The sequence below is a fragment of the Halyomorpha halys genome, unplaced genomic scaffold, assembly GCF_000696795.3.
Source record: "Halyomorpha halys isolate HHAL.00 unplaced genomic scaffold, Hhal_1.1 Scaffold1110.1, whole genome shotgun sequence".
Classification (NCBI taxonomy): Eukaryota; Metazoa; Arthropoda; class Insecta; order Hemiptera; family Pentatomidae; genus Halyomorpha; species Halyomorpha halys.
In genome coordinates, this window is record NW_027115576.1 from 437,599 (window position 1) to 462,173 (window position 24,575).

Consider the following 24,575-nt stretch of genomic DNA (forward strand, 5'->3'; position numbering starts at 1 on the left):
AATATTGGAGTGAATGTATCCATTTACCAGCCAAGAAATTATTTTCTGACAAGCTTTCTCTACTTTTACAGCTTTTTCTGTTCTTAACGCAGAGCAATGAATGAGACTTATCGGATATTTAATCTGGGTTTTTTTTTCAATATCGTTAATAATAACATCAGCATAAATTTACACAATGGTCGTGATGCGAGTCACAACTACAAGTGAACTCAGTGTATGGCGAGTGGGGTATCCCCAGGGTACCCCATATAATGATGTAACCCCAGTATAGGAGGGTGGTGTAGCGTCCCCTTAAACAACATATTTCACCCTCACTACCGAATGTCAGATCGTAAGAAAAATTAAACGTGTTTCAATTTTGTTACTACATTCAGTCGTACTATTTTTTGTATGTAGTCAGCTGGGTCTCCATTAAACCTATTGTATCAATTTCTACCGACATTATCCAATTTTAATCGGACCTTCTAAAGTCATTATTTGGGGTCTATCAGATTACTTCGGCATGAATATTATAATTAAGGTTTCTGTGACTTTAATTACTAAACATCTTTCTCCTTTATTGAGTACTCTTTAGGAAGAGTGGAAAACTTACAAAAAAAAAACTGTGTGAATTATTAATCTAGGCGTCATCAATCATCATAATTAAATTAATTGTATTTGTTTGATTAAATACACTATCAACTTCATAAACCATTGTCGTACTGATAATACAAGCCTTCATAGCAGATGTGTTTTGTAAAATCAATGCCCTCTAAGAGTCTTAAGACTTGCCAGCATAACGCTGCTACATCCGCCATACTCAGTAATAAGCTTTGATGTAATCTATTAAACAGTTAGGCAAAGCCAATAAGAAGCAGAGCCGGGGCGCGGTACACCGCAGGCAGCTACTGTGCTCCTAATGCTGCAGTAATTCTCTACACACGCCCTCCGCTTAAACCATGGCTCCGGCTTGTGGTTACTATCATACGGAAAATGGCACTACGGGTTAATGACCTAAAAAATACTCTTAAGATAAAACCTTTTGTGTTTCTTTTTCTTACCAATCAATTCACCTTTCGAAATTATATACTATAACAAAATATATAGTTCCCGTTTGGAGTAAGTTTGGGTTCATAAAATTCTATAGATTATCTTATTCCCAGAATAATCTTTTTTTAACATGAAGGGTATAAGTTTTGTCCAAAACTGAACCTAATCGATTTTTTGACAAGATCTATTTAAATATGTTGTTACGGCAAGTGTGCAATACAATTATCAGTAGCCGTGAAAGAATCTAAACATTTGGCAGGCCTCTTCAATCTAGATAATGCTAGAATAAGATAATTAAAGGATGTCATAATGAATACTTGTTTTTGTTTCTAATAGGCTCAGGGTGTCGCATCTATGTTCAAGAATGATTTCAAATACAATTACAAGAACATAGATAAATTTTATTTAATTGAAGTTTTTCTGTATTTTTCATCAAGGAAAGAAATTTAAAGTTCAAGAAACCATAAAACAAAACAGTATAATTGCTCTAAAACTAGCTTTATGTAGTTTATTTCTAATAATTTTTGTAATAATTATTACTAAAGTCATCTTTAAAATTATATTTACACCCGTAAAATGGACTAACAACCCATAAATAAGGGGAAGGCATATGAGAAAAATGAATAACCAGCGGTATTTTCTTTCTGCTTAAATGTGTCTTTATGATACTACAAAGCTAAGAGATGAAATTTATCGCCATATTCTGCACCAATAGTCGATTTATTTCTTAGTAGAATTTGTCAAATGAAACTCCAAAGAATTGAAAATTGACCTATTCAACACTATATATGTACTGTATAGTTAATAATTTATTATTTTTAATTTAAACGGTATAAGGGTAATTCTCACAAAACTGGACATTTGGAATCTAAAAATATAAATATAAAAATTGAATTACATAAAATGGTAACGATTTGATGGTTACTTCACCAATAAAATAATTTCAAAATTCATTAAAGTTTTATTTCTATCGTTACCAATTAATCAAAAAATCAATTACACAAAGGAATCAAGAAGGTCGACATTGTCTCAAGAAAATTGTTTATTTTTAATTCAGTACTTTTTCATTTCGTAAGAGTCTAGTGGGAAATTCATACTTGACAATGGAAAGGGAATATTATATGAATGAGATAAAATTGGTTAAAAATTGTATTGCATTATAGTTTTTATTTTGTGAAAATAGGTTCAAATATTATGAAACAAGATACAGCTAAAACGAGTCTATCTCCCTTGCATAGACTGTTGAAAGTAAAAATACGTTTAATCTTTTAAATAATTATACTCATTGATTTCTTGATTTAAACATTATCCGTGGGTATAAACATTGATCCAACAAAAAATGTTCAAGTTTTGAGAATATCACCCATAACCATATTTTTGGAAAATGAAATAATAGGGGTGACCTTTAGTTTAGCTCAACATGTTAATGCGTGTTACATGAAAAAAGTTATGTTAAATGGAGGAATATTTCCTTATTTTACCATGTTTAAACGACATAACATATAACATGGTTGAAAGTCTGTTACTAGGTCTGTTAAATGGAGAACGACGTCACGCAACAGTCCAGCTGAGCTCTAGACCCTTTTATTTGTTGTCGTGTAAGGTTACTTGCTCGTAGTTTGTGTTTTGATTGTCTTTTATTTTGTATTTTTCTTTTGTCTGGTGTTTTGGACGTTTTTAAACAAGACAGTCAGTAGCTAAACTTTCACACTTCGACTTTTCACTTACTTTAGGAATGTTGTAATAAATTACTGTTATCAAAACTTAAAACGAAACAATAACAAGAAGTTTTGGAAGGAAAGGTTACGAAACAAGTTGCTCAGAAAATCCGCTGGGAGCTGTCATGCATTTAACATGACTTTAAATAGGACTGCTCACAATCTTATACTTAAAACATTTAACATAGTAAAAAATTTTACATATCATGAATACCGCTATTGTCAAATATTAATGGCAATTAAAATAAAAACTGAAATATTACCGCTCCAACTAAATCAATAATTACTCAGAACAAAAAAAGAAAAAAACAGCAATCTTTCAACTATACGCAAAATGAATAAAAAAAAGTTAATACACCACAACTTTTAAACTCCAACTTATGTAAAATAAACGTAATTTCAATTGAAATAATCGTAATTAAGTGGGTAATATCTCATATCAAACTCATGTACTTCGTTGTATTCCCTATTACAAGATACAATTAACATAAATTAAATGATTAGCAGTCCAGCTCTACCTATCGCAGTAATAGCTAAGGTATGTTTAAACGAATCCTAATTTCCGCAAAAATATATCTGGCATTCCTTTTGTTAGAAAACTACAAATAAAACTTTGTAAATGATAAGAAATATTTCAATTATTTTCCTCGTATTCAATAGAGTTATTCCCCAAGTTCCTACCTATAGATTCCATAGTAGTTGAAATATGTAGCTACAGAGCAGAAATCATTAAAGTTAGCGTGCCTGATCTTCGGGCTGGTAACAAGAAAAGTTGGAATAAGGAAACTTTTATAACTTCCCATTCCTCTCCAGATATGATGGATGGGGCATCTAGTCACTTAAAAATAACTTTACTTGCTCTGTTTAGGTGGAAGAGGGGATCGAAGCGATGCTGTGCTGTTGGCTATACCAGCTGCAAGAGATGGGAGGTCCTGAGGTAGACAAGCAAGACCTCATCAAGGGTTCCGTAGGGTCGTTGAAGTCCAACATGAAGAAGTCGCCGAGCCTTGGAAGCATATCTAAAGTTAGCTCGGACCCGAGGGCAAGGTACAATGTGAGTACTACTTATGAAGGTAAAACGTAAAAAGAGGATATTAGGTCTAAGGTACCTTTTTTATCCTATATTAATACTGTCACTAGTGAATACAGAAGGGAGCGCGAGGAGGGAAAAGAGGAATGTGCACTCCCTCTTCCCTAAGGAGAAAAAAAATTCTATCTTGAGTTTTGTTGCATTTTATCATGGTTTTCTTTTCTCTTCGCCACACAAAAAAGACCAAACTGAATATGTGAAGTCACTAATTAAACATACAAAATCATCAATAGATTTGTTCTTGATTAATTTCTTGGAAGTTTTTTGTTATATGTATTTGAATATTCAGGTGAAAACACTTTCTATGGAAAGTTTTATTTGAAAAAAATCATATTTAAATTTATAATTAAATTTTTAAATTGATTTAAAATTCGGAATTCATAATCATTATTCTGAGAAGTTTGAGGTTCAGCCGGGTTTAAAACAAGGCAACTCACTATTGCTTAATATATTTAATCTAACACTAGAATATGTCATTAGAAATGTGATGTATACCGAAAAGAGTTGAACTTTAGGTGGTAAAATACACATACCCGTGCTTGGGTAAGCTGATTTGGTATTATAGGGTGAGGACGAGGAAACTATAAAACTAAATACAACTACGTTAATAAAATATAGTAATGTACAAGGTCTAGAAATAAATGGTTAGCAGTAGAAATGGGAGCAATTTCGGTGGTATAAGAGGAAACAGGTTTGAATATGTAGAGAGGTTTAGGAGTTTAGGATATACAGTAACTAGAAAAAAGAGAGATTGATGAGGAAATAAAAGCGGAAAATGCTTGTTATCTTTCAATTTCAAAATTACATAGCTCGCACCTTCTGTCCAGAAACGTAAAACTTATGGTTTCGGGTGAAAAAGATAACCGAACGAATTTCAAGACTTGACTAGGGTTTCGATAAAGACCCATAAAACCTAAACAAGAAATAATATTTACATAATTCAAAAGTATTATAAATTTATTTTGAGATAGAATTGTTTCGCAATATGAATAGTAAAGCGCTACAAGGTGTGAGCCGATATACCTCCGGCACTAAACTAAAGGGGTTAAACGTTAGAATTTACAAAACTATTATCCTTCTTAACTATTCCACATTTGATGAACAGTTGTGAATTATAGTAAAATATTTAATTTAAAATATATTAATATTAAATCTCCAATACCTCGTTGGGGTTTTCTATACATTCAAGCTTTAATGTGGTCCAAGCCACGCCTTAAAGTTAATAATCATTAATAGTCATGATGAACCTGGATAGACTTCGTAACAGAACTTAAAAAGGTCAACCAACCTCTTGACCATAGAATAATAAATCAATTCATAGTAATGTGAGATATTTTATTTCTCATAAGTTATCACATTGTATAGAAAATTATCTTCTGCATATCCAGCATAAATTCGTGACACTTGGAAATTTCAGTAACCTTCCCAGTTGATAAGTCTGACCTGACCTAGGGGATCACCGAAGAGGCGACAGGTGGCCCAGACAGGTCAACGAAGGCCACGTGTCCTTTCGACATAAACAGGTCGATGTTCGTAGGGCGCAGTAATTAACAAGATGATAACATTTGCCATAGCAGGAGCAAATCCAAAGGAGAGGAAAAAGGGGGATATTTCCCCTCCCAAAATAACCAATAAGAAATAAAAATAAAAGATGGCTGAGATTAAAATATGCATACTAATAACAACACTCATTTTTAACAATACTTTTTTAAACATTTCGTCGAGTAAACATTCCACTGAAATTCATAAACTTAAATCAATTTAACTAACGTAATAAACTGCAAAATAATATAATTGTAAGTTATAATTATTTTTTAAATTAATTTAAACATATTAAGTATCGCAAATTTCTTTAATATTATTAAACCTGATGGAACAATAAACTTATTCATATTATATTTTTCAATAATTTAAAAATCCAAAAAGTTAGGAAATTAGAGATCTGAAAACAAACTTTAAACTACGAAAATTGTATTAAAACATTACTTATTGTACCCAAAAAATAACTAATCAAAGTAATTTAAGGAGATGGGTTTTTAAAAATAGTAAGAAAATGAGAAAATTTTAGGGTATTTCACTATCTGTGTAACCGGTATTTGAGGTAAGTTATAAAAATTTTAAAACTTCTTAGGAAGCAGATATGGAACTATTTCAAGTACGCGCGCCATCAGAAGCTCATTTTACTTTAGAATAACCTGAAATTTAAAATAGTTTCTGTGATAAAATTTCTAGAAAACCAATATATTTTTCAAATAGTGATGAATCAAAATTTGGTAATTTCATTTTAGTTATTTATCTCAGGACAATTAAACAATTAAATGTATTTTATCCCTTAAAATGGAAGCTACTTAAATTACACCATAATGCAGTTTCTAATAATAATCTTCTCAGGAGTAGCTTTTTCTAAAATTAAATCTTTCCAAGGAGATTTGATGAATCTTTTGTATATGATATAAAATTAAATTATTTTAAAACGAAAAATAACTAGCATTTTCTTTTTTAAAACAATTATAACTTTATATAATTTTTTATTTTTTCAACAATTCCATTGGTTATCATTTTGTATTCCAACAGCTTTATGGTTGAGGATGTATATTTTTTTAACCCATCTTGAAGATTATTTTATATTATCATTATGGAAATAAATAAAACTTTTTTTAAAAATAATCACGTTTTTCTGCATGGGCTCCTAGACAACAATTCGCAGGAATAGGAACAATTCGCAAACCCACAGAAACATATTTGGTAACTATGGGGAAAATGTTGAATAAGAATTATTTAAATAACTTAAACTTTGAAATACAATTTATTTTTCAATAGAGGGCATAATAATAAAAATTTAATAGAAAAATGGTTTAAAGAATATTTTTATTTTCACCTTCCAAACGAGGGAGAACCCACGCATTCTCTTGCAAGATCTGCTTGTGTTTGACATTGGGTTATTAATTACAGAGATGTCCTGACCATACCTCCTGACACTTGATCAGAAACACAATCCTATGATTCTGTATAACATCCATTCCATATTCCCTTAAGGGAATTCATTCATTTACAAGTGAACTAATTTATTAAACAATTAATTAGCAAAATAATTAAGTAATTATCAATTTACAGTGAAATTGAAAATAGTTGGCACTAAATAAAAGAATACATACAAATATTAAAAATATTAAAAAAAAAAAAAAACATAATCCCAGACATCTCTATCTATCTCAAATTCTGCGGCCATGGTAGTTTCACCCCCCCCCCCAAGAAATCTACCACTGGATTCGTCCCTGGAACATATAAATGCACTAGAATCTACATAAACCGAATTTCCGCAATTTAAATTTTAGAAAGCAATATAAAACTGATCATGAAAAATTATGAGGAAATTGCCCTTAAAAAATATTTGAATGAAGCACACATTTCCTAAACAAATAATCACTTGAAATAAAGTTCAGGAACATTCTAATGGTTAATTGAAAAAATAAATGAAAATTATTCATTTTAATAATCAACATTGGTTAAACTCACTTCGATGAACTATTTTGGAAGAGACATAGCTAAATTTAAAAAAAAAGCTAGAAGAAGATAAGGTAATATAATTTACTATGTTTATAGTTGTTGGCATCTGGTTGATGACTACAAAATTTTGTATTATTCACTTCCATTTTTAGTCACTCATAAAAACTAAGATGAAATTTAATAGAATTATTTAATTTGGTGGGTGAATAAATAAATAGTAAATTCTATAAAATATAAAACATTAATATATAAAATTCAATGGACGTCTAAGACTTATTTAAAAATAGATTTTTTTTTTTTGCAACAAGTCTTTCATTGAAAACCTGTACAGCCTCAGAATGAAAAATCTCAAGATTTATTTCCTGGGACCTTCACGGAATAAATATTGACTGACTCGGGAGGGATATAAACCCACATGGTTCTGAACCAAGTACTCTGTGACCTTCGCTTCAACATGCATGAACATCATGTTCTTCTAGATTATTTTAAAATTATAAAAAAAATTCTGAATTTTTATTCGTACTATTTCTTTAATGTTCATTTATTCAAAATAATGTTTATATTTTTTTATCTTTACAAGTCCTCGTCCTAACAAATATATGCAACATTTTTATAAGTAAATAAGGAAATTCAAATCCCATTGCCTTCACTTTTCAAGAAATTAGATTTCATCAATAGTCTTTTCGCTAAGAGAATGCATTTATTAATATCAATTTCTACTGAGTAAACTTGTCCTCATCCACACAGACTTGTTTCCCTCAACTTCCAAAAAAAAAAAAAAAGGTCCCTTCATCTACGTTACCATTTAGTTATTCTCATCAAGAATTTAAGGCAGGTTCATGTAAAATTTAAGGGTAGGTTTGACAGTCAACTTACACACACTACTTATAAACATTCTCTTGGGAAACAAATAAAAAACAATGATACAGAATTATTTTTTGAAACTTTTACTAATCTCAAAACCATAAAATACATTTGTTTTCTAATAATTAAATGATTTCCAGGGAGATCTCGTTCAACTGAAGCCCATACCAGATACAAGTGGAAACTTTGAATTGAAGTCGAAGTCCATGGACTATCTTATGGCAGTAATTATATTATTTTTAATAACAATATAATATTTATTAGCACATTTGTGATAATGTAGAGTTTGATAATTTAATTTGGAGATTCAAGTTATTTTAAGATAAATTACGAAAATTATTCTTAGTCCATAGAGTTGAGTATAATATTAACTCTAATCTGCACAGTAAACGTAACCAGCTGGTGAGAATATGACTTCCCTACATCATAAGTCTCTTAGAAGTGTACTCACTTTTTCTTGAGAGTGAAGCCTCTATAATTGGCAAAATTGCTGTTTATGCTTGTCTTTGTTGTGCATTGAGGAGGAGAGAGAGAAAGGGAAGGGAAAGAGAGGGAGTAAGGAGGAAAAATAGGCACATATTTTTCTCATTCTAACATGACGAAGAAGAAATAAAAATCCAAAAATGAAATGGGGATACTTTTATTTGCTTATTATTCCTTTGGACATATGTTTTGTTGGGGTTCACCTAAACGATTATCACTACTTCTTTAACCGGACAGAGTTGTTGATTTTTGCTCATTTCACTCATCCTAAAATAAATTTATCTATAAACTGAGATGCTTTATAACCTTGACATTCTCCCACCACAGACCCTAAGAATTAATTGCAGCACACATGGTAGGACAAACTCTTTCAAACAGCATTATGCTACCAGAAAAATCAAAGATATTCTTATTTCTATAAAAAGAAGAGTACAAAGGAGATAGGAAGAATTTTAAAAAAATGATTATATTGTCCTGGATTTTTCTTCCTCACACCATAATTCTTTTAAATTTACTATATTTTAACTTAGGAAAAAATTAGTAGAAAATTATATCACAATTACATTTTTTACTTTCTGTTTTATTGCATAAAATATAGTAACCTACCTCTATCTCTTCCATAACACTGAATATTAGTTTCTTTGTAAATAAAAGGACACTGTTAATTTTATCAAAAGAATGAATAGTATTCATAGGATATAAAGCTATCACTAAGCCACAACAAATGACACTGGTTTCTTGGTTTATTTGAGGAAATTAATTTAATTTTTGATGGGAACCAGACAATGAGCAATCTACTGTTTTAGATGCACAGTTTGAGACATGAAAATTTGAACCCAATGCTCGGTTGCCTCTGTGATCCAGCCCATCCTTACTTGGTCTGGGAATACTGCAGTAGGGGATCTCTAGAGGATGTACTCATGGCAGATGAAATCAAACTGGATTGGTCGTTTAGACTGTCCCTTCTCACAGATCTTGTCAGGGTAAGCATGTTAGGTTTACAGAGAAACATTTGATCTTAAACAATCTAATTGATCTTAATATAATCTAAATGTTGGAATATACAGTCATTTTGTTGGTACCTATTTTCTTTTATCTTGTTACTTATTTATTTTCTAGTAAGATCGTAACTATATATATACATATATATTAATACTTTGTTCAAATGTTTTTTTTTCATTATGGCCACATTAAATTTATAAACATTATAAGTCCCTAATTAATCCAATAATCTTTAACAATTTTAGATTAATCACTACAAAAACATTTTGTTTTGTTTCTTTTTATATATAGAATATAATAAATTTTGTTTCAGGGAATGAAATACCTCCATTCTTCTCCTATTAGAGTACATGGAAACCTAACATCAAGAAACTGTGTCATCGATGCTAGATGGGTTTTGAAAATAACAGATTATGGACTACCATTTCTCTATGATGGACAAAATATAGTCCCCCCAGAAAAGAAGCCCAAAGGTATAATAAATGTGCTAAAAGGATATTCTCTTAAGGAAAATTAAATGATTTTAAATATCAAATATTTTTTAAGAACTGCTTTGGTGTGCACCCGAGTTTCTCAGGGATTCGACACTTAGAAAAATGGGGACACAAGCTGGTGATGTATATAGTTTTGGTATAGTGATGCAAGAGGTTGTCGTAAGGGGAGAGCCATATTGTATGTTGTCCCTTCCTGCTGACGGTAAGAACTACATGAAAATTTTATAATTTGTTCAAATAAATTACAATCCTTAAGTGAGCCTAGTGAATGCCTAAAATATCTTCAGCTAATATTTTCAACAATATTATCAGTTCTTAAATTTTTAAAACAACTCAGAGTTGTGTTGGACTGACTAAATATAATGGTTGATTTGTTATTCAGTATTCATTTATACCAGTTATTTCCAAACCATAGAAGTGTGCAGACCACTAACTCAGAAATTGAACAATATATGTACTTCCAACTTGGAGGTCTTTTTGGAAAAATATTTAAAAAATTAGATTGTTTAAAAGTCTATTCTTTTCAGAGTCACTTTTATTGTACATGTACCTGTTAAAGCCATTCAGCTAACAAACGAACATCAAGAAACATAAGTGGAGACGATGTTCGGTGGTACGGTCAGCAAAAAAACACAAATGAACAAAACATTATTTATTCATGCCGACGTTTTTACCAGAAATTCAAAATACTAATAATTTTTTATTTATTTGTCTTTGTTTTTTGCTGACCACACACCCTCTCCTCCCCCAGGCATCTTCTGCAGTTATTAATATATGGTCAACTATCTACACCTCATCAAGAAACATAGTTAATAAAATATGTTTCTAAAAGTAAATCGTCACAAAAATAGGTGTTATCAGACCTTTCTACTTCAAGGTTCTACACAGCTTATCTACGGCCCCCAGACCATCACTTTATCTGTGGTTTATAAAAATATACTGAACATGAAAATTAATACCTTTAAAAAGATTATAAATATTTGAATGGACTTAAACTACAACAATATTTAATAAACCAATTTTTCATTATTATTATCACTTATCTTTCTGTTTACTTTAGAAATTCTTGAAAAAATTCGGAAACCACCTCCACTAATAAGGCCATCAGTAAGTAAAGGAGCAGCACCTCCAGAAGCAATCAACATAATGAGGCAATGTTGGGCTGAAGCCCCCGAGATGAGGCCTGATTTCAACACGATTCATGACTTGTTTAAAACATTGAACCATGGCAGGTAATTCATATAACTTATATTGAGGTAATAAAAATTACAATTATATGGTATTGAAAAAAAAGAATTAATTTTCATCTGAAATTGAACTAGGAATAAGTTTTAAGTTTATTTTATTCAATGCAAAAACTATTCCAGAAGTATTCAAAAGATTTGATCCTGATAAATTTTTCTGTTAAAAAATTACAAAAACATTTTACGAACAAAAGGAAAATGAGGAAAAAAAAAACATATTGATGTTGCAGTCTTTAAGGGAAGATTAACATAGTTCTTTGTAGAATCTTCAAAGCTGTAGACTTGTCCCAAATGAGGAGAAAATAATTTCTAAAAATGTTTAGAAGAGAATGAATTTTAAAAAAGTTCTTTAAAAAAAAGTAATGAGATCCAAAAATCACCTTAAATTAATACATACATATTCTGTGAATGATAAAGACAATTAAAAAAAAAAATTAAAATTTCCTAATATTTATCTACATAAGATCCCAGAAATTCAATCAGTAGCAAAGAGGAATCGAGGAAGAAAAATAAAGAATCTGTTAAAAAAATCCAATCTTGAGTGAGAGTATAAAAATTAGAAGCTAAAATCTGGTATATTTGGTATAATGTGGCACAGATGTATACGGAAAAGTGGTGATTGGGATGTATGGATAAAATAATATGGATCACAAAATGAACTTTATCATGCTGTAGAAATTATAAATGAGAACCGACGTTGGTTTCAAACCTGTAAATGCAGAGTGGAATCCCCAAGGATCTGTAATTCATATGAACCAAAATTCTCAAGGCCTTCTGGATAAACAGAGTGTTGGTAAGTGGAAAAGGAAGTAAAATTAAAAGGTGGCATAGAGTTCAACACGTTGGCTATTTTAAAAGCCTTTCACAAATAGAATAATAAATGGAAAACTGATAATACTTTAAGAAGAGCTTCTGAAGGTTTCTCTCACACCGATGGTTTAAAATAACAATTGTTCTAGAGGTAGATAAAAACCGATACAGCTAAAAGCAAAACTTAGAAAATCCAACTTCAATAACAAATTTTCAATCTGATTTTTTACATCCCATGACACTTCACTTAAGTTAACTATTGTAACTGATTTGTGAATTTATCGAATACTGAAGAGCAACTGTTATCAGTTAAGAATTTGGATTTAACAAAATAATTCTGCAACTGCTTCCAAACTTATCCACATAATCTTAATAGCTTTACTTAAAAACTTCATCATTCATATCACAAAGTTCTACAAAATAGATCATAAGATTTTATTTTTTACTTATAAATACTTGCTCGTCAAATCTAATGAAATTAAATAATTCCTATGGAATGTAGTATTAAGAATACTATTAAAACTCAAACAGTATAGTCTATATCAAGTAAGTTGTCATGAGTACTAAGGGGGAAAAAAAGAAATAATTTAACCTATCCAAATACAAATACTGATCTTGTATATTTTAGTAATATATACAAAGAATCCTATGGAGTTAGGTAAAGGTTTAAACCTTAAATACCTTTAATTTATTAATATATAAATAATTCTCTTTGCCTTTTGGCAACATGGATTGTAATGAACCCAGAATTAGTATGCTTTAAGGCTTAATAGTTATATCCTAATACAAATTACCTTTGGCTAGATTCAAGATACTTACTCCTGACTTATCATCAACCACTTAATGAAATAAACACATTTTTATAATTTTTAAGGAAAGCAAACTTTGTGGACACGATGTTTCAAATGCTTGAGAAGTATTCTAATAATCTGGAAGATCTGATAAGGGAGAGGACTGAGCAATTGGATATGGAAAAGAAGAAAACCGAACAACTTTTGAACAGAATGCTACCAAGGTTCAAAAAATTCAATTTTTATATATATATATTAATTTTTTATACATTTATATCATAATTCTCTAAAAATAAATAAATTTATCAACCATTAATAATCTTCTTTGAGGTTTTGCCGATATACATTTGATCATTCTTTACATTTTATTATGTAGATTACTTCTTATGTATTTTATTTTTCTATTCAGCCTTTCATGATGGCCAATTTACTACTATTGTGTAATCCTAATTTGTTGTGATGATGATCTAACCAATAAAGGAAATCAAAATTGGAAGTAATAATTCACTACCTAATTTTCATTTATGAAATAACTTCCATCACTAGAAGGAAACATTTAGAAAATATTAAATATTTTCTTTAGGGCCACATTATATTTTTCCTGAGCTCTTCGCTCCAATTACCAATAATCATCAGATTCAATATTGAAATATCTTTAAATCAATATGAAATATGATACTATTGATGTCTGAGATAAATTCATCAACACGCTTCAAAGAATCATCATCCTTATTTCAGTTATGTAGCAGACAAACTGAAGCTCGGAATGCCGGTTGATCCAGAGGAGTTCAGTGAGGTGACAATATATTTTTCAGATATTGTTGGTTTTACAACGATATCCGCTTATTCAACTCCATTTGAAGTTGTTGATCTGTTGAATGATCTCTACACTTGCTTTGATGCAACAATAAATGCTTACAATGTATATAAGGTATCATTACTTTAACCCTAATAGATTAATTTAGTGAAGTCCAGTTTTTATATTACTAACTCATATTCTATTTTAGGTTGAAACAATAGGAGATGCCTACATGGTTGTCGGAGGCCTTCCAATTCGAACGCCTGACCATCCCCAGCAGATAGCCACTATGGCCTTGGATTTACTGCATCAAAGTGGCAAGTTTAGAATACGACACTTACCTTTTACTCCTCTAAGGCTGAGGATAGGACTCCACACTGGTTAGTAAATTTTTAAAAAATCTCTATAATTTGACAAATTCAATCTTCAAAATTTTACAATTGTTTTCCTATGAGAGGCCTTTATCCAGAAGATTTGCCCTCATAGACTGCCAAAAGATTCAATTTCATAGTAAATTAAGTCATGGAGAATACTTTGAGGCTGGGAATACAGATTCCAATGATTGGACAGAGAAGTGATCTGAGGATAAGATGTCAATCAGGAGATAAAGAGAAGTATTTTTCAGCATATCATTGTTTCAGCCTTTCTAAGTGCATCAGAAATAGTTTTATCTTCTAACAGAGCTAACTAAGGTCAAAGAAGATCCTCATCCATCCTTTACTTTCATATTCAGTAGAGATTTGGTCAAAAAAAGCAAATGAAAATCGGCTCCATATATTTAAAAGGAGAATACTAAGGGAAATGCTTGATGAAGACGCATCAATAAGCAGCTCTATGAGTGGTACAAAAACATGGAAGTGGTGAAGTTTTATGTTAAGGGGATTTTTTTGGGTCAGTCATATACCAAAGAGGAATAACCTGGAGATTTCCAAAAAACATGTGATAGTTCCTACTTAGGATTGACTCATTTCAATTCAACATTATCGTTAAGAGCTTTTGGAAATCAAGGATTGTCAGTTCTTGTTAATTCTAGGTACTTTCCATGCTATATTCTTTCATTGTTATGCCCCTTCTTTTTTGCACAGGGAAATTATTTTTCTTCATTCATTTTTTTTAGCATCAAAAATATTTTTCTCATATATTCTTCATATTTATGTTTCCAAATATCTAATATGCAGCTCTTGATAGTAATTTAAACATAATGTAGTGATCCTGAAGTTAATTAAATTTTGTGAACTTGTCTGGCTTTTGACTTGATTTTTTTTTTTTTTTGACTTTCCAAATAATTATTTATCAAATCAAACTTTATCTGTACAAAGCCAGGATAAAAACTAAATTACTCATGAAAAATCTAGAAGCAAGCACAATAGATGCCTGATTTTCAACTTGAGGTGTATTCAGGATAAGGTGTGATGAGCATTTTACTTCAACCGCCTAGTACCATGTTAAGGGTTGAATGGACCTTAGAAGAGAGAAAAAAATTGTTTTCAAAAAATTACAGAAAATTTCTGTACAACACCAGGATTTGGAGCAGGTTTTATTCCATAAAGGAAACCAGAGCTATATCTACTAGAATACATACTTTGCTCTCCTATTTTTCTTGATATTTTTAAAAATTATAATTAGATATTGAAATATTATTTTATTTAAAGTTTTCAAACAACTGAAATCCTATAACATTAATTTTTATACATTCATACTTCTATTTTTAGGACCGTGTTGTGCTGGCGTAGTAGGTTTAACTATGCCAAGGTACTGTCTGTTTGGGGACACGGTAAATACAGCTTCCAGGATGGAATCGTCAGGTGATTTTGGGTTTTAACTATATATATGAAATCAATAAGGAATTTAAAAATAACGATATAAATCCAAAACAGGATCCGCATGGAGGATACATATATCTGATGCAACAAAGAATAAACTGGAAGAATCAGGTGGTTACCACATTGAATGCCGAGGACAGACAGAGCTCAAAGGAAAAGGAAAAGTAATGACTTATTGGCTTCTTGGCAAAGTTGGTTTCGACAAGCAGCTGCCAACACCTCCTCCTATCAGGTTCTTAAATTATAACATTATTTACATTTTTTTAAAATATTTATTTTGAGCATTATTTAATTGAATTTTTTTTTCTTTTATGCACAAAGGGAGAGCCATGGGTAAGACATCTTGAATACAATCAAGTGAATTTAGAATGAAAAATAGAATGCATTCATGAATTGGAATCTTATTATTATTATAAAGCTCTATAAACATATCTAAAATAAAATGAAATATCAAGAATATCAGAAATACAACATGAAAAAACTTTTATAAAATAATAACTTTTATTATATACAGACTGGTAGCACTTAGTTAGAGAGTTATAATTTCACAAGACAGCCATAAAGTCCTTTTATTTTTAGAGCTCTCATAAGATTATCAGGAATTTGTAAAAAATTAACATCATGATGTTATGGTTTTGAAGCTTATATTGAAATGGATTATAGGAATATAGTCCGGGTGGTAGTCAATAAAGGTACCAAAATAGTAATAAAAAAAATTTATTGCTAACGATCGTTTCACCACACTTTGCAGGGCTTTGTCAGGGCTGTCTTAATTGAAAAAGGATAAAAATAGACAGTTATTTACTTTACGTTGTTTTGCGATTTTTGGTATTTAAAATAATCAAAGGTTCGAACTTAACTGAATTGAATATTAAAATGTGTTAAATAATTAGTTTTTATACAGTATTATTTGAAAATAGCATATAATCTTGAGAAAATTTAATGTGCAATTTCATACAAACAATATGTTGCAAATTTTGTTTATTCTTATTTATTATAACAAAATAAGTTTATGTTTGACACAGGTTGGATGAACAACTCGTCTTGACTGGCAGGACTGGGATGATGCCAGAAAAACCTGAGAGTGAAGAAGATATATCAATGGACTTGCCAAAAGATATTACAAATCAAATCAGTAAACCCCATGGACTTGCCAGACCTAAGCCTGTTTATCAGCTATCTTTAGATGCTGGTCTTCTAGCAGCAAGTGGTGAAGAAAAAAAAGAAAGCCATAGGTGGAGGGCACAAAGGCAGATGACGTTTGATGCTAATGATGATACAAAATCAGAGCAGAAGAAAATGTCTGATTTAAAGAGTATCGAATCATGTAGCTCGCGATCAAGTTTGTTGACACCATTCTCTGTTTCTGAAATAAGTGTTGATCGGGGCGTTTCGTTCATTAAGCCAAGTCGCAGTACACAAAATTTAAGTCCGAAATTGAAGAAAATAATAGATGAAAATGATCTAAGCTCTCAATATAACCAGTATAAGTGTCTATCACCAAATGACAGCTCTCACTCAATGAAAAGTCTGAGATTTTTAAAGCGTCAGTTTAGTATGGACAAAGAAGAAACAGAAAGTAAGGCAGTGAGATTATTCAAACAGAACTCGGCTGGTGCAGCCAACGATCTTGGGAGGATCGATGAAGTGCCATTAAGCACTGTTTCATCACCACAGTTCAGTAGGAACTCAAACTACAAGCATAGAACAATTCCAGCTAATCTTTCATCAGAATCACTGAATTAATGCAATAATTATTAGACTATTTTTATAATTCCTTGCAGTATTATTGTTTTATTATCTTATTATTACATCTTTACTTCAAACAGTGGTTCTCAACCTTTTCCCGTCCATGATATCTCTTTGAAAACCATTGTCCCATTTGGAATCCAATGGTTCATCTTTGACTCTAAAAAGTAGGATTAAACCTTTTAATATATATTATCCTTGCATGTGCATTGGCTATCCAGTAATATTTTTTCAATAAAATGTGTAATCGATAATTGTTCAAATTTTCAGTAACAATAAAATTCACAAACATTCCAGGTCCAAATTTCAAAGGCTATAAATGTATAAAAGGTGCAAGCAGTATCTTAGAAACAATAGGAAAAATTTTTTGAGTAAGATTCTTTAGAACATCCAAATGTCTTGAGGGATATAAGAGGATTTTTGTACCAAAAAAAGCTATATAAGAACTTAAGAATTTTATTTTTTCAAAAAATCTTGATGATTTAAACCTGGACGTTTTCATCTAGATAAAATTTATACATATATCCTACCTTTAACTGAACCAAATTTAAGCTTCAATTTTGACAAAATTGTGAAAATATCAATAATTACTAGTTTATTAGTTAATTTATAAATGACAAGACTACTGGTTCTAATTAAGAACACATATGTTTAATAAAGACCTCTAAAAAAACCTGTACAACTAAATTTCACAAAAAAATTCATGTTTAAGATTTAATAAGTATGTACTGTTTCTTGACTTTAATAAAAATAGGTCCAGTGATAAGCAACCACAACCAATGGCCAGGTTTTCCCTCAATATAATTGATAAAATACCTTTAAATAATACACAAAAAGACGTCTAAATAGTTACATAACAATTAAAACATACTCATTTTTCTTAAATTTGCATGAAACATGTGTTTTCGTTCTATTTTCCGGTGTATAGAAATTTTATTGGATTTGGAGAAGTTTTTTAATTATAATTCTAATAATTTTAGAAATAAATAAATATATGGATGTTCGGTAGAAAAGATTTTAAACGGTACTTCTTCCTTCTCACTTCCTTGCAATTTTCAAAATACCCATATGGTCTCCATTTAGATTTAACGTTTTCTCTGGCTAATTCAAAAAATATTTTGTTCACTGTTAAGAACCACTTATTTAAATAACCATTTCATAAGTTTAATATTAAAATCTGTGTTATATGTTTAAAAAAAATTTGTGTAGAAAAATTATTGATTATTTGCTCACTTGATTTATTGTTAGACTTATTTTATAGTCATAAAAAATAAATCATAAAATAAAACAAAAAGATACACACCAAGCACATTTAATAACTATGTATATATTTAATTGTGAAATTTAGATATTAGCTGAATAGTTTAGAGATTAATTAAAGGTGATATAATAATTTCTATTTACTTATATAAATAATTGAAGTGTCTTTCAACTGAAACTAAGAATTATATTAACTTTTATTGATTTCGTTAATAATAGAATAATTCAGAGAAAATTGTAAATATCTTAAATGTACTATTTTATTATATAAATATGTGTTATTTATTATTGTCCAATTTTTTTTTATTTTTTTTTAATGATTATTCTTTTTAAAATCATTTATTTATTTTGAGAGTATAATTAGAAAATTTTGTAAATAATATTAAGAATCTAACTGATACAATACATCATAGCACAAATTAAGAAGATATGTAAGTAGTATAAAATGAGTAAAGTCAGAAGAAACCAATAATATATAAAATAAACCAAACTTTTTCTTTTTTTTTTTGTTTATCAAACAAAATAATTATCAGCTTGATGAGTTATTGGTAAAAGTTAAAAAAATTTAAATATCAGTTTGTTTTTGCAAAAATTTTGTACATCCTAAAGAAGGTAAAGCATTTTTATCTAAAGGATTTGACCTATTAAAAGTATATTTTTAATGAGGTTTAGATAGTTGACCGTAGATTAATGATCGGAGTAGTTTGTCCGTTTGTTGTGGGGGGTGTGGTTAGCAAAGAACAACATAAATAAACAAAACCATATTTATTTATTTTATGTCGACGTTTCAACCTGAGTTTCAGGTCTTCATCAGGGGTTATGGCATAGAAGGTAGGCCTACAACAAAGTAGGTACAACAACTGAGTTATAGGCCTACTTTCTACGCCATAACTTCTGATGAAGACCAGAAACTCAGGTCGAAACGTCGGTATAAAATAAATAAATGTGGTTTTGTTTATTTATGTTGTTCTTTGCTAACCACACCCCCCTGACAAACTTCTCCAATCATTAAAAGTATATTTTGTTTTATACAATCAGTTTATCATTTCTTTTTTTTATTAATTAATATAATCAATGGATTACAAGAAATTTGTTAACTAAAATTATTGGTCTATGTTAGAAGTTAAATTAATGCTAACTTTTATTTAATTTATAAAGTTTTAAAACATCAATAATTTCTGAATAAAAGGTTTAAGAAGAATTCAATCCCAATTAGTTTGAAAAAAATTAATTTTTTGTTTTCTTATATATTTCTTTTCTCAACAAACTATTTATGATTTTAAAATTCTGTCTTTATTAAAAATTATCTCAGTAATTAATTAAATTCAATACCTTAGTTTTAAAAGAAAAAACTCTCATTTCAAATTATCTCTTTCAAGCAGTAATTAATAAACAAAGATATCTTTTCTTTAAAAGTTTTTCATCATAAGGTGATAGCTCTAGTGGGTAAAAACATTTTCGATCAATTGAGTTTTGGCCCCAGTATTTTTAATTGGCCATACAAACATATTTTGACCATAGTTGTTTACATATATTTTTATTCGAGGCCTGAGTAAGGAATGTAAAAAATAAAACTCACTGTTTTAATAATAATGCTATTTAAAAATCACCTGAAAATAAACTTCAATCCTGAAAAAGATCCTATGATCTCTCCTCCACTAAGTACTTAAAGTTCTTGTATCCTCCATTCCTTTTAATTTTTCCAATTTGACACTGATATCTTTAGTAAGTAAGGTTTATGAAGGCAGATGGCTACAGATGAATAGGGAACCAGTGTGGTCAAATATAATGCCAACTAGCTCCTCCCATTCCCCGCCTTCCAACCCAGCTTTCAATGTTCTGTAACCTGAACCCGAGGCATTGCTCCAGATCGGCCTTACTTCCCACTAACATACTAACCTGATTTCAAATGCATTATGTTCAAATATGAGTTTTGATAGAAAATCTCGCTTCCTTCTCAATCATTTTAAACATATGTACAATACTCTGTCAATTTTGATAACTCATTTTGAATATTCTACCCATTTCTAACTAAAACACCTTCTCTTTCCTGAAAAACAAATTCCTTCTCCTTCTCAACAATAAATATTTTAAGTAAATATATTTATTTGTTGTTCTTTTGTTCTGATAATTAACCTACAATTATACTGCATATAATAGCAAAAAAATAAAAAAATTATACTTGAAGCTTTAATTAGTGAAGGGATAATTAAAAATTGGGACAATTGAAATTGATGGAATCAAAAACTGGGCGTTGATGATAAAAAGGCTTTATGCCTTTAAACAAAAACACACAACAAACTGAACATCAGGGTGAGGGGAAGGTATAACAACCAATGGGGCTTATTGTGTTTTTAATTATTAATAATTTAATATAATAGATTATTAATATTTAAAAAAACCTATAAACTGATATTTTGTGAACTATAAACTTACATGTTTACCTTTATTAAACATTCCTCATTTAAATCTGTGTTGGATACAATTATGAATTTATAGTTGGCTGCTAGCATTTAAATAGATAAACTTTTGTATTACATTGACAGGAAAATATATCAGGGTAATAAGAATGATAAATTTATTGGCAAAGCGCCTTTTGTGCAAAAAATAAGAGCACATCTCATAAGGCTAACTTCGTGGCAATAAAGTAGCATTGAATGTATTAAAATTAGATCTTCCATTACTTTTATTGTTTCTTAATGTAAATATGAAAAACATTATATTTTAAGTATTTTGTAAATATTTGTTGTTTTATTAGGGAAAACAATGTTTTCACTCTTTTCATATTCTAAATTATTTCATTGATAACAGAATTCCTAAGAGATTTATTTTTTTTCATTAGATATTATAAATGTTGAAAGGAAGAAGCCAGCCTTTTAAGACAAAATGTTTGTACGAAAATGAATAAATAAAAATAAAGAAAAAAAAACAGATAATAAACTTGATTCTATACATATGGGTGCCTTGATTGGCTGGCTAAATTGATATATGTATACATATATTACATCTTGATGTAAAAAAGGAGAGGATCTTTATAAAGACAATCTTTGAAGATGTTTGTTACAATTTGTATAAGTAGTTTTAAGTTTGTGTAATATCTGTAACAATAAATATTCCTATATAGAAGTGAATTGACATTTCTAGATTGAACCTTTCTTCCTAATTTTTAAAAATCGACTAATTTATTTATATGTAGCACAATTTCTCTAAAATAGCATAATACCTAATGTGAACATAAAATAAAGAAATAAAAAATGAGATATATAGAAGATGCAAAATCCTCAATACCTTTGAGAACATTCTGCCAATCCTCACTCATCAATGGCATAGTTACTTGTAAAAGCCCAAAAATCCATTATATAGCAGATAATGTATAAAAGATATCAATGTGGTACATGTAGAAAATAGTGAGCAGCAAGATAAACAGAGGTGGAGGTTGTACCTAGAATCAAGGCAAGGGGGGAAGCCTAGGTCATTCAGGTTGTGACATTCCAGCACGGAAAAGGCAAATGAAACCAAAATTTTAAGAAAATTACCGCCTTAGTTCCCCAACATTTTTAAAAATTAAAATATTGGTAAATAAAACCTTTTACTAAATAAGAAAAGGGGGTTTACTTTTAGATAATAATAAGATTATTAATATAGGGAGCTACTTTCTCAGCAACAAAAAAAAAAAAGTGATAAAACAAAACAAAATTAAGTAGGAAGATGGCGAATAATCCGTTGCTAACCATACTGAAATGGTATGAAAACCAAGAAGTATCTCTTTTTTTTGTTGATTTCTAGACTGATTTTAATAACATAAATAGAGAAGCACTGTTTAATAAGTTAAATACTACCAAACCTCCAATCAAAGTTTCAAAAATACTACAAAGTCTGAATGAAACTACAACCTTCAAACTATTGACAAAAGATTTCAAGAAAGACCTGACCATATAATGTAGAAATAAGACTGAGGTAAGGCTGCTCCCTAAGCCTACTTCTTTTTTCTATTATTATAAATAATTTAGTTCAATTTAAGGAAAAGAATTGCATGGGGAATTTTAATAGGTGGTAAAAAAAGTAATATGCCAATGTATGCCAATGATGTAGTTCTGACTGCTGATAATTGGTTACTACTATACAAGAGATGATTAACAGTTTAGAGGTCTATTGTAAAATGAGGAATTTCAAAATTAATCTCAAAAATACTAACTAGTCGAAAAAGGAAATGCAAATTATATAGAAAATTAAAGTGTTTACATGAAAGGAAGCCAATAGAAATAGTTATGAATACCTAGTTACATTAGTTAAAATATCTAGGAAAGATTAAAAAGGACAATTTATTAATAAACGGCCATTTTAAAGAAAAATTCATGAAATGTAAAAATGCTATCAACATTATTTGGTCCATGATCACATTAAATAATCAAGTGCCTGTGTAACAGTTGATTAACAACTGTTAATTAAGATTAACAAAAATGTTAATCTTCAACTTCGTTTTCTATATTCTTCCCTATTTTAATCTGATTCTGAAAGGACCAGATAATAAAAATTTATATCTTAACTTAAAAATAAGTTTTAACCATAGAAAATAGTTAATAAAAGAATATAACGACTTTCCACCCTAACTTTTAAGTCAACTAACAAAATTTACACAATCGTAAACATACATGCACCTACAAATGAAAAGAACAAAACACAAAAGGACCAAACAGAAAAATGTTGGCAAGCTATCAGAAGAACACTGCATCAAATTGATTTAAAAGCACAAATCGGTAGAGAACACTAGCATAAATGCAAATTAGGCAGATACTCTGCTCATAGAAGAACTAATGCAATTGGGGAACAACTGATAGGATTGTGCAGGGAGTATGGAATAGTGTTAAAGTCCACATTCTTTTAAAAAACTCCCAAGAAAGCAAACAACCTGGGTATCACCCAACCCAATATGTGGGAGAAAACAACTTGATCATGCTGCTATCAGCAAACAGTCTGCAATGGAGATACTCAATGTAAAAGTTGCTAAAGGTTGTGGTTTGGTGTTGGATCACTACATTTCATTAATTAAGTTCAAAATAAGACCAATATTAAAAAGAAAAAATCAGTATCAAACTAAAAAATTTGAAACACAAAAGCTAACAAAGGAAAACAATTTTAAAACTCTTCTGGGAAAATGAATGCCAAAGGATTGGGAAGAACTTCAAAAGATATAAGACAAACAGCTGAAGATACCATACTCCTCAAGAAGAAACGTAGACATGCCTGGTGGAATGTGATGAATTAGTCCTCAGAAAACAAAGAGCATGAAACATTTGGAATGCTAATAAGAATGACTGGAGCAGAAAAGCCTTTATAGAGGCTAGAAAAATAACAGTGAAGGGTTTAAAAAAAGCAAGACTGCAGCATTTAAAAGATTTACTTAGATCAATAGTCAGATTTTAAAAAGAACAATATAAGGGACTTTTAAAAATCTTTCAAAACCAAACTTGAAATAAAATTATTAACAAAATATACCCCACCTGGTTTACATTTTAAAGATCCAAAAACACTTAAAATTGACACTTGAATATTTCAGGGATCTATATAATTGTGATGCTCCTAACGAAACCTTTAATTTTCAAAACAATGCCCCTCGTTAATGGGAGTCAGAACCACCAAACTTGGAAGAAATTAAAGAAATTATCAAACAACTTAAGAATAATAAAGCAGTAGGAGAAGATAATCATTGTTGAACTATGGAAACACTACAGTGAAAACATCCTAAGATGTCTGACAGCAATAACACAAGGGATATGGGAAACAAAAACTCTACCACAAGGATAGACATCCACAATAATGCACCCGTTGCACAAGAAGGGAGATAAAACAGACCCTAGTAACTACAGAGGAAAATCCCTCCTGCCAGTGACATAACAAGATCCTCTCAAAAG

The 24,575-nt window shown here is 29.9% G+C and overlaps 1 protein-coding gene across 1 annotated transcript in view; it reads left to right on the forward strand.

Moving 5' to 3' along the window:
* Positions 1-17,962, forward strand: part of LOC106688345 (retinal guanylyl cyclase 2) — a 78,961-nt gene extending 60,999 nt beyond the window's left edge. Inside the window, exons 5-17 of the mRNA XM_067052604.1 lie at positions 3,616-3,801; positions 8,349-8,432; positions 9,498-9,674; positions 10,007-10,166; positions 10,240-10,389; positions 11,248-11,419; positions 13,116-13,256; positions 13,771-13,963; positions 14,040-14,211; positions 15,544-15,636; positions 15,709-15,886; positions 15,976-15,987; positions 16,680-17,962. Of these exons, the coding sequence (XP_066908705.1) occupies positions 3,616-3,801; positions 8,349-8,432; positions 9,498-9,674; positions 10,007-10,166; positions 10,240-10,389; positions 11,248-11,419; positions 13,116-13,256; positions 13,771-13,963; positions 14,040-14,211; positions 15,544-15,636; positions 15,709-15,886; positions 15,976-15,987; positions 16,680-17,400 (2,439 nt within the window). The 3' untranslated portion in view covers positions 17,401-17,962. The remainder of the gene's footprint in view (positions 1-3,615; positions 3,802-8,348; positions 8,433-9,497; positions 9,675-10,006; positions 10,167-10,239; positions 10,390-11,247; positions 11,420-13,115; positions 13,257-13,770; positions 13,964-14,039; positions 14,212-15,543; positions 15,637-15,708; positions 15,887-15,975; positions 15,988-16,679) is intronic.
* Positions 17,963-24,575: the final 6,613 nt, after the last annotated feature.